At 41.9% G+C, this 11681-nt stretch overlaps 1 protein-coding gene across 4 annotated transcripts in view; it reads right to left on the bottom strand.

The window, feature by feature from the left end:
- Positions 1-1275: 1275 nt before the first annotated feature.
- FGFR1 (fibroblast growth factor receptor 1) overlaps positions 1276-11681 on the bottom strand; it is a 67820-nt gene continuing 57414 nt past the window's right edge. For all 4 annotated transcript variants that reach the window (XM_018561945.1, XM_018561947.1, XM_018561946.1 and 1 more), the window contains 9 exons: positions 8673-8818; positions 8451-8572; positions 7074-7184; positions 6738-6928; positions 5599-5721; positions 4183-4253; positions 2473-2610; positions 1605-1710; positions 1276-1495 (listed from right to left, as the gene is read on the bottom strand). In XM_018561945.1, the coding sequence (XP_018417447.1) occupies positions 1331-1495; positions 1605-1710; positions 2473-2610; positions 4183-4253; positions 5599-5721; positions 6738-6928; positions 7074-7184; positions 8451-8572; positions 8673-8818 (1173 nt within the window). In that variant the 3' untranslated portion in view covers positions 1276-1330. The remainder of the gene's footprint in view (positions 1496-1604; positions 1711-2472; positions 2611-4182; positions 4254-5598; positions 5722-6737; positions 6929-7073; positions 7185-8450; positions 8573-8672; positions 8819-11681) is intronic.

Genomic DNA, 11681 nt, shown 5'->3' with positions numbered 1-11681 from the left:
AGGAAACGTACCTGCAATAAAAAAGTAGAAACCATATATAAAAAATTAAACTGAAGCCGATTCTCTTTATTAAGGGATGTGTACTGGAAATAAGAAAATCTTAGAACATAATTTAAAAAAAATACAAACTGAAAATGTAGCAAAATATATGATTTTTTTTTTTTTCTCGTTTATAGCAACTGACAGCTACCAGCCACTTTACTACCAAACTGGTATATATTTCATAACTTTTTTTTTTTCTTAAAAAGACATGTAAATATATAATTCATATTTATACATTTTCTAGCTATATACACAAGGAAAGCATTAAACGGGTGTCTGCTACCCATATTTATATTACAATTAGCTTGAAAACCTGTTAAAATGAAATAAAATCTCCCATTTTTTCAGGATAGACCAATATCTCCATTTACATTCCCTCTGTCTGTCTGTCTGACCTATAGGAATTAATAGAACTATAGGACAAGGAGAATTTTGGGCAAGAGCTGAGACACGGGCCTAGATTAAAACAACCTAGAAAACCAGCACTTGAGTAAACTGGTCTTTTCTTTGTACCGTTAGCTGGCCAGCAGAGGTTAAAATCTGACGGTTAAAAAAAATCAATGTGCAAGATTTAGGCACAGTCTGCATGTGGTAGGTGCTTTAAAACATTCCTTCAATTTATTAAGACTCATACATTCAAATATGAAGCATAATGTTGTCCTCATTAGTATTTCTGCATGTATCAGTCAGTTCAACTAATTGTGGACAGAAGACATTTGTGGCGCGTCTTAAAAGTAAGAGCTTATCCAAAATACTGTGTTTTGGAGTATGTCAACTATGGGCTACATTGTGTTGATCTCCAATTGTTCGTGATGGTTAAGGCATGCTCCGAATGAATGCACAAAATGGCCGAGAGCAACATCAATATGCACTGTATCCAGTCTAAGTATCTGAAGAAGATAAGCTAAGAGGCAACATCTTGAGGTGGCATTTGGACGACCCCAAAGATCTAAAAACAGTTCACTTCTGGACAGTTGGCATTCCTTGACTTGGGTATGGTGGATGAGTTTTCTTTAGAACTTGACATCATTGTGCCTACACTGTCACCAGGGAATGGTAGTGTAGACACCGGCCAAAAGCTATGCAATACTTGGTCTTGTTTTCCATTTCAAACATCTGAATCCCCGAGGTCCTTCAAAAACATGAGGTAAGACTGAAGACATGATCTGGAATAGTACCATGGTTCTTGGGAACTAAGAAGAAGTAGAATGAATGTTAATTTTCTTTTTGGGAATGCATGAAAGTTAAAACAAAGTCTGAGAGGAAGAGGAGTCCTCAGATGAGACGGTCAGCGTTTCTTAAGTCCTCCATTGGGGTATTTGGGAAGACAAGGTTCGTCTGGAAGAGGATCATGAGAAAAAACAGAATCTTCCCCCGAAGAACACGTAGAGCTTCTTGTGTCTGGGAAACATGGAGAATACTGACTCACTGGCATGGCCAGATCCAGGTACTCCTAAGGAAAAAAAAGGAACAATATTATTTATGTATTATACAGGACGACACATTATTCAACTCTGCACTTCCTTACAAACATGACCAAGCCTAACTAGGCTCATCATTACCTGGTTAGAACTAATAGCCACTATACGGTCCAGATCTTCCACCAGCTGTACAAAGGTGGGCCTCTGGCATGGCACCGCATGCCAGCAGTCTCTCATCATCATGTACCTGGTCAAACATTACAACATAAAGGAACAAAGTCAACAAGGCAAGAAGATTAAGGAAACACAATACTGATTTATTGTGAGCAATGTGTCAAGCTTTTTTTTTTTTTTTTTTCCATTAACCACCTTGACACATGGATTATGTCAATTTACATGGCTTTCTAATTAGACAGTGGTCCATCCAATTTAGCTCCATAATGAGTCAGCGGAAGAGTAAATTTCAGTTTTACGGGAGCTCAGATCTTTAACTCATTAACCAGTGTCAACAAAAGTATCATTTCTGGATAGATTTTACTCTTTATGGGCTCCTTCGCAAGCTCCGTTGTGGTGGTTTACTGAATACATGGTACTATGTGGTGGTGTCAAGGCAGCCCGTTCATTTTAAATGATCTGCCAAAAGGGCACGTTTGGCTAAATGCTGAAAGTGCTATTTTCCTGCCGATACATCGGCGCATCCGTTCTTTTCTTCCTCCTCGCTGGACGCTGCTCTGTATCCCATCGGGGAGGAGAGAAAGTGTGACAGGCGGCCGAGCGCTGCGGGAGGAGAGCACTGCGAGCGGCCGGTGTCTCTCCTCCCACACCGCTCAGCCTCCTATCACAGTCCGGCAGAGCGTTGTGTGGGGGCGGAGACAGCCCGCCCTGTCACATGAGGCTGAGCTCTCCTCCCTGCTCCGCCCCTCCTGTGACAGCGTGTCAAGAGAGGAGAGCGAGTACAAACACTCAGCGATCAGTGACAGAGAACATGCAGAAAATATGGAGTACTCACAGTTCGTTGGTGCAATTCGTGGGCTTGTCCATCCGATGTCCTTCTTTTAGTAACTTAAAGAGTTCTTCCATAGGGACCCCGGGATATGGCGAGCCTCCGAGTGTAAAAATTTCCCACAGTAATACCCCAAATGACCACCTGGAATAATCCATCTCATTAGTACCCAATGCCATTTGACAAGAACATATATTAATTACGTTGAAACATTGAGAAAACTGGAATGCCCAAGTGACAAAGGAAATCATAACTTTCCAGCATCTGGCAAAAAAAAAACCCAAAACCAGGAACATCTCTAAGGTTTAACAATGGTCGGTGATCTAGCAAGTGATACAGTATCTCTTGATTGGTGACATGACTGTACAAGCCTGGAATGTGGGAGCTAGTGGTGGTCTCCAGTGTAGGTGGAACTGCTCTGAAGGTTCAGTTGCATTTTAAAATAAATGTTAAGACAGCACTTTAAAAAAGTTGACCATTGGATGCTACGGAAAAATGCAGGAAAATCAAATTTTTTGGATTGAAATTCAGCTGTCAAGTGACTGCAGAGCTCAATTCTGATGCCTGTTCTGCAGGGAGGGGGACATGTTTATATAGGAAGAAGTATTCAGTTGTCAGTTACATGACATTGATGCAGGAAACTTCCTCCTTTGATGCATTCCACGCAGCATGCTCTGCTGCGTTCCACAATCCTACATACTGTCAAGTTCTGCAGAGGTGGGCAGGAGAGCGTATCAGCCTGTGAGATCACAGGCTGACTACAGAACTACAAGCATGCTATGTATTGGCACAGTGTCCTAGAAGTCCAATTACAAGATGAAGGATGCAAACTGACCATGCTAGCTTGGACTTGTTTCAATGCTAAGCATGGTCAGGAAGACAGTGGTCAGACTCAGGAGTATATCACCCACTATATAAACAAAAGCAAAGCTACATGTGGATTATGAGGGGCAGAGGAACATCGTACAAAATAATATTAAGGGTTACATACATTTTAAGGCTGAATTCCACACAGATATGAAAAAAACAGTACTCAAAGAATGTTATAAATTCTAAGTACCAAGTTTCATTTTGATATATGCCTCATGTGACCTCCTGCACGGCACCACTGAAAGTGGGAGCCGGAAGGTTAAACTTGGAAGCAGTTTACATGCCCTTCTAGAGTATAGCAACTGATCAACAGACTTTAGCATGCACTTCTAAAAGGATGCTGGGGATGTGTTCCTTCATATAATGCTCAGGAACAGCAAAACAGTGACTGGAGCCAGCTCAAAAAAAAAAATATCACACCTCCACACGAAGAAGGGCAAACATTAATGATGCCACAGAAAGCGAATAGTAAATAGAGGTTGGCCAATGACAGTATGGATCGAAAGGAGACTGGATTGATGATGATTAAAGTCATCCAGACAGTAACTAAAGGAGGACTCAAGATAGCTAATGGAGCTTCAAAAGGGTTATACCACAGAGATGCAAGTTTGCAGGGAATTTAGAGTAATCAGTTTCAACACAAGAGGGGGACTTGCTACAAGTGTGGCAAGGCTCAGGTTCAGCTTTAAGAAAAACAATCCATAAAACACATGCTTTGGATTCTTGTATCACATTCTGCAATACATTAGGGGACTGTGATATCTGCTGAGCCCACACAAAAAAATACTTTGAAACAATCTGGTTCATTCATAGCTTTTAGAGAGAAAGAATACACAATATACTTACACATCACTTTGATGAGTGTAGATCCGGTCAAATAGGGCTTCCGGAGCCATCCATTTCACCGGCAATCGGCCCTATCAACAAATTCAGGAGGTCAACATTCTGTCATACCCAGGTCACCGATACATATATGTCAAGATAAAATGCTCTCGTCCATGATTATAGATGACTGAATTCTGGTAAAGTAGCTTCGGTAGGTTGGGTGAAATACACTAAAACAGTGGTTCTCAACCTGTGTAACCTCAGGACCCACATTTATCCTTGGTCATTAATTCACGACCCAAGGAGCACTGCAGTGGAACACACGGCATTAGGGTACTGCGCGTTCCAGTGCAGGTGTACGAACTGTGGGTGGGAGGTGTGTTTGGGGTACCATTTAAAGGAATGGCAACCCAACACACCTCCCACACCAGAATGCACAGCATGTGCGACTGCATGGTACAGTGGGGTACAATGCGATTAACGCACTGTACTAGTGTAAATGTGCCCTCAAAAAACACCGACATACATACACAACTACCGACCCAATCTCACACATACACACTCCAAAAAATGTTTAATTTAAAAAAAAAAAAAAAAATGTTCCACCCAGTCTCTCTACCTTACAAGAACTGGAGTGGATCCTCAGTCTGGGATCCAGTGTGGGATGCTGTGTTGTGATGGAGCTCCATCCATATGTGCATTACTTGTACAGCTCCCTTGCGCGCCCTGTAGAGGTGCTGGGGGCCAGAATGTGATGTCACTCCGGTCCAGGCACCTCTACAGGACACGCGAGGGAGCTGTAAGCAATGCACGTATGGATGAAGCTCCCTCGTGGCCATACCACCAACCCACCCCACCTCAAGCTGACACTCGGCGCCGGGCAGCGTATTTTGAATGGCTGCTTGGTGCAAAAGCTGACAGTGCTGTGATCGGGGGAGGCAGAGGAGCCTCTCACCTAGAAAAGGGGAAGGCATGTGGCGACCCACTGAACATGGGGTCGCGACACACTTTTGGGTCACGACCCACCAGTTGAGAACCAAGGCACTAAAACATCCTAAATTCTAAGTACTTAGATGCCTGGATAAATGAAACCAAAGCTGGAATTCTAGAGGTTCTGAGGGCAATGTTATAATCAGGGCAACTTCCAATGGTATCCATCAGCAAGACAAGGCAACCTAAATCATTCAGGTATCTCAGATGATAACCCCCCCAATCCCTCAATAACATAGGGGTCACTTGACTTTGTAGAACATGGGGAACATAATCCAGACTGGAACTCTATTGGTGACTCCTTTTCTGGGTGTTCTGGAACAATCCCTATTATATGGCATGGAAGAACATGAAAAGTGTAACGATGGCCATGTAGAAGAGGTCAGATTATGGTCATGGATCAGAAGACAAAATTTATCAGTGCCAATATAAACTATAAACACTTACATTTGTTGTCTTTTTGTAATAGTCAATATGGTGGATATCACGAGCAAGGCCAAAATCGGCAATTTTCATGATGTTATCCTCAGTTACGAGAACATTCCGAGCAGCCAGATCTCTGTGGATGCACTGAAAGGAGGGAAAAACACTTTAATATTAATGCTGGATATCGCTGTTAGGATGTCCCGTTTGTGTGTTAGTGTTTCTGGTCTGGGTGGAACTCACATGGCTGTCCTATAATTAAAGTTGAACTCCTGCCTTCCCTTCAGTCTTGCACAGTTGTGTCGGCTAATCTCTCCTGGACTGGAATGGCTTACTCTGGTTTCACTGCACACCATGAGCGTCTCACAATGTGCTTTAGAACCTAAAGCAAGTCAGATAGAGCCCGCCTCATTTTCCTGGATCATCTAGCTCTTTCCTTCCCACTCCGACTATCCCCGGCCTGCCCCTTTCATTCAATGGATATCAGTTCTTTTAATTATGGAGGCTCGGAATCACATGCAGGTGTTACCTAGGGTGCTCTGTATGCAAAATTAAGTTTACCTAGGAACACCCACTCCTCCATTTTGATATTTGCATAACTCCTCCCAAGAGCCATTTAAGTAGATTAAACTTCGGCTTTAAAATTATCATAGAACCTATGATCTACCGTCCCCAGTGGCAGCAATGTACTTGAGGGGTCAACCCAGTGACACTACTAACATAAAAGCTTAAACTGATACAGTCATGTGAAAAAGAAAGTATACCCAGTTTTGAATTCTATGGTTTAAAGTATCAGGATGTCTGGTCCTTAGCAGGTCTTAAAAATTAGGAAAATACAACACATGACATATTACACCATTGTGTCATTGTGCCAAAATAGAGAAGTTATGTGTGAAAAACTAAGTACACCCTTAGGTCTTCCATAGGTATTAAGAGGCTAAGAAGCAACCAGGTGCTGCTAATCAAATGCCCTTGATAAATTGACCATCAGCAAGTATGACCACCTCTATAAAAGCTTAAGTGTTAGCAGTTTGCTGGTCTGGAGCATTCAGGTGTGTGTTAACACAATGCCAAGGAGGAAATACATCAGCAATGATCTTAGAGAAGGCAACTGTTGCCTTCAATGATGCTGCCCATCAATATGTAAGAAAAAAGTTTGCTACCTTTTTGGAAGCCAGGTATTCCATGCCCCGTGCCACCTGATAGGCACAAGAGACCAGGTCTTTAAAGGTGAGCTGCTCATCAGGAGCGCAGATAGGGTTGTAGCAATATTCCATTCCAGGCGGACGCCTTGCTCGAAGGTATTCCCGGAGATTTCCTTTAGCAGCATATTCAACGATCACATATAAAGGACCTAGGGAAGAAAAATCACATAGGATGCAGCTGATGCAAAAAAAGTACACTCAAATTGTTCTAGATATAAAGCATTGTTTGCAGGTAGAGAAAGATTGAACATTGATAGCAAACATTTCCACTCCTATGACTGCACTGGGACTCACCATCCTGAGTACAGGCCCCAAGAAGATTGATGATATTTTTGTGCTTTCCAATCATTTTCATCATTTCCATTTCTGAAATGAGGTCAGACAGGTCCTTCTCGTTGGCATCAGCTGAATCAAAAGAAACGCAAAGAGGTTAGATGATCCCTATAGAAATCAATATTTTTCTTGCATTTGCATCGTTATTAGTGGTTCCATTTAGTACTTTCGGGTAGTGCTAAGGTTATTTACTACCGGTGATTACAAACCATTATTGTATTATCTCCATGCATTGGATGAACCCATGTCTTTTTCCAACCTTATCAGTAATGTAATAATAGAGGTCTTCCTCAAGGAGCATCGCTATGCGGATGGTTAGTCTAAATCACACACACAGGTTGAACTGGAGGGCCTGCGTCCTTTTTAACTACTCATCAATGTAACTACCACTTGCTGTCCCAGTGGAGCTTACAATCTAATATCCCTACATGTATTTAATGAGATATTTGTGTAGCACTTTAATAGTGCACTAGATTTACACAGAGCTGCCCTTATTGTTTAGTGTTTGGGGCGAAAGCCGGACTGAAAGGGGTCCAAAAGGTTATACATATAGAACATATATCTTTATTTATCTAATATCGCTACTACAGATCAACCAGTAGTAACCCAAAATCCAGGGCCAAATTGGATGCCAATGAACAAACAAGCATGTTATTGGAAGAATCACACTCATACCTAGAGAGCATACAATAAACCCCAACCAACAGGACCTCAGGGCTGTGGTGGTGTCATGCTAATCACTGAGCCAGTGTGCATTGTAAGAAACATTTCTGCATAATTGTATCACTAGAAGAGAAATGGGCAACCTATGTCCATCAAACTGGTGATGGGACTATAAAAGTTTAATTGGCCTACATGCCTATTTCAGATCTAACACCTTCTTTCATTACACAAGACCCCTTGCTAACACGGTTCAGCTGTGACTAAGGCTTTTTTCATATGCAGTGCTTTACAGCAGCAGCTAAGGATTGACAGAGAAGGACTACCAATTTGATCTCAGATAATGCTCCGTGCTCTTATAGTGGTGCTTTAAAGCCCTATCCCTTCCTTTGAGGTTCAACCTGTTTTCCCTCAACTGTTATGGCAGGTTTAGAAAGTCTCCCTGCTGCAGAATACATGAGGGGCAGATGTGTGAAACATGGATTGTATGCCTGCTATGCCAAGAATTAGTAGGAATTGTCAATATTTTGTGCCGTCCTGGCAGTCTGTAGTATTAGACAAACTGAAAGTTCTCAAAAGGGAGAAAGGGCTCTTCTGCACAAAACACATCCTCATAGGGAGCACAATATGCCTCCAGCTTTGCTAAAACTTTTGATAAAAAGATAATAAAAAACTTACATTTAAGCATTTTGACTGCGACTTTTGTGACCCTGTTTGGTTTCTCCTTGTCCAGTCCGATGGCCTCTGCCATAACTACTTGACCAAAGCAGCCTTCTCCAAGTGGCTTTCCAAGGATCAACCTGCTAAAATGCATAATGATGTTTGTAAAATATATGTGGATGAATAGTAATAAGACAAAACAAAAAAGTAATAAATGTGCAGTCATCAGGGGTTCCTTACCTGTCTCTTGCCACTTCCCATCTAGGGTCTTCAGGAAGCTCATATTCCGATACACCAGCGAGCATCGGTGTCCCACTTGATGACAGCCGAGAAGGCCGAACCAATATTACTCCAGAATTCATTGAGGAACTGGAATCTGCAGACACCTGTTTTTGGGAAGACCAATAACAGCAGGTTACCTTATGTACAGAATAAACAGAGAAGCCCCTAATTATTTGCAGATGTGTTCTAAAAAGTGTGAAGTGGGCCGGTCCATTGCAGAAAATCCTTTTTATGTTGTATGAACAGTATAATATGGAACGGTGAAACCTTCTATAAAAGCGCTGGGCAAACTGTTGGCGCTATATAAATCCTGTATAATAATAATAATAATAATTCCTAAGAAAAAACGCTATCAATACAAGTTGCAGGGAGTTGACATTTGCTAACTACCTTATTTGCTGGTGTATAAGACGAGTTTTTAGACTTAAAAAAATCGGGGGTCGTGTTATACGCCGGATATACAATACCGCTGAATGTGCGGTAATACTGTATGTACAGTAGCTTCGGCTACATACAGTATACCGCGCTGAGCCAATCACGGCGAGCAATGTATTCTATTAATGAATACAAAGCCTGCCGTGATTGGCTCATCGCGGTATACTGTATGTAGCCAAAGCTACCGTACATACAGTATTACCGCACATTCAGCGGGCTGACAGATAAGCCTCCCTGGCGGCCTGATTTTTATTTTTTTTGTTTGTTTTTTTGTTCTATTTTTTTTTTCTTCGTTTTCCTTTTTTACCATTTAAAATTGCAGTGGACGCTCGCAAGGGACGGAACCCGGAGGACACAGCGGGGATCGTGGACAAGGTAAGAGACTGTAATCCCGAGGTTACCGCTTATGGTACTGAAAATGAACCCCGAGCCACACTCCGCCATGAAGGTTAGTGGGTGTAATTAAACATTATTTTGGGCTATACTCATCTTATATATAAGTATAGCCCAAAACCTATGTTTTAACAGAAAAATTATACGCCCAGTCACCTTATACGCCGGCAAATACGGTATATGCTTATACGTGAATAATATACTGCTGATCCAAGTCACACAGCTCTGGGATTAATAAAAAGCTCTCTGAAACCCATTAAGAGAATTCCTCTGTAGCTTTACCCGGCACACTGCACAGGTCAGTGAGCAATTCCTTCTTGTACATACACAATCTACAGTACAAAGTAAATTTAACATATGTTGAGCTTTAAAGTGAGTGATTACTGTGTACGTATGTGTGTAGGTGGCAGTAGCACTGTAAAGGGTCCATTCCACGTCAGAAGAAACAGATTTATCCACATATAGCATCACTGCTACGATCATGTTCATCTTAGAACAAATATTGGAAAAGCAGCAGCAGCAGGAAACAGCCATGTGGTCAGTAGGTCAGGTAGTGACACGGAGTTTGTGTGTGAGTCACTGATAAAAGTATTTACCTGGAGGTGTTGGAGGAAGCAAGTACGGAAAGTGATTGCGCAAGAAGATATTTTAAGCAACAGCTGAAAAAAAGTGACCAAACAGAACTGGGAAAGCAGAGCAGATTAGGAGGGCAAATTTCGGTTAGTGATAGAGCTATTATGATTTAGGAAAACAATTGATAATAGGCCCTAAAAGGGCAAAGAGCAAAGGCCAAATCAACTATTTATAAGGGATAATTTGTGGATATGTTTTCTAGCACTGGAGGTCCCCATCAGGATTAGGAGGGCAGATTTTCTTTGCGATAAAGTTATTATGATTTGGGGAAACATTTAATAATAGGCCCTAAAGGCAAAGAGCAATGGCCAATTCAACTATTTAGAAGGGATCTTTTGTGAATATGATTTTTAGCACTGGGGGTCCTGGTCAGTACACCATCTGCATGGGTTTGGCATGTTCTCCTTGTGCTTTGTTGGATTCCTCCAGGTACTCCAGTTTCCAAGCCAACTCTTCAGTTCTAATGAGTGTCCGGATGATACCCCAGCATTTATATCCACACGGGTAGCACAGACACCTTAATACAACATCTGCCTTTCCGTGGTGATTGGATTAAGGTGTCTGTGCTACCTGTGTGGACATAAATCCTTGGGTATCTTCCCGACACTCACCAGAACTGAACAAGTGGCTTAGATAACCCATGAAATGTCTTCAATATTGCATAAGTCGTCCAGTTGAATGTTACCATTACTAACTAAATGAGATTGTACACAAGTTGTAATGTGCATGGTCTACTTTTGTCACATACCACATAGAGGTCCATTTATCAATGTTTTTTTAACCAAGATTCACCCATTTTTACACAAGATTACATTAGAAAATGGGTGAATCATGGGTGAAATTATTAACAGACCCCTTTAACTCTTTTGCTAAATAAAAATCTTCCAATATAGAGGGCCCTCTGCAAAGACGACATGTGATAATCACATCTCCTATTGCCCATCTCTGCAGTGCTGAAGAGAAAAAAAGTTTCCACTGAAGATCCTGCAGAATCCAGCATTTCCATGAAAGTTGCATGTTCTCCACATGTTAGCATTGCTTCCAAAAAAAACAATACCACTCCAAAAGCCCACGCTTACATATCTGCTTCCCATCTACTGATCTTGGATCCAGGCACAGCTTCCAATCCTATCTCCACTTAAAGCCCACTAAACAATATGGAACAAACACCCATGATCAACCCCACCTGAGATCCTCACTTCCAATGTGTTTTGCCCAACAAAAGATCCTAGGAGGAGTGAGCATCGGACTTTTCCACATGAACTAAAGTCCATTTAAACTGAACCTGGTGTGCTGCATTGGCTTCATATTGTTTGGTGGATTACATATGTGTTCTCTGGGTATAACCGGTACGTCCCACAACTTAAACTCATGCAGGTAAGCATTGCTGCAAAATAGAGCCAGCCTGCTATGTAATGGTCTGGAGCAGTGCTCCCCAACCTTTTTATCGCCGTGGACCGGTCAACGTTTGATAATTTTACCGCGGCCCGCTGAGGGGGGGGGGGG

This window comes from Nanorana parkeri, unplaced genomic scaffold, assembly GCF_000935625.1.
Source record: "Nanorana parkeri isolate BGI_ZX_2015 unplaced genomic scaffold, ASM93562v1 scaffold551, whole genome shotgun sequence".
NCBI lineage: Eukaryota > Metazoa > Chordata > Amphibia > Anura > Dicroglossidae > Nanorana > Nanorana parkeri.
This window is presented reverse-complemented; position numbering and strand designations above follow the sequence as displayed.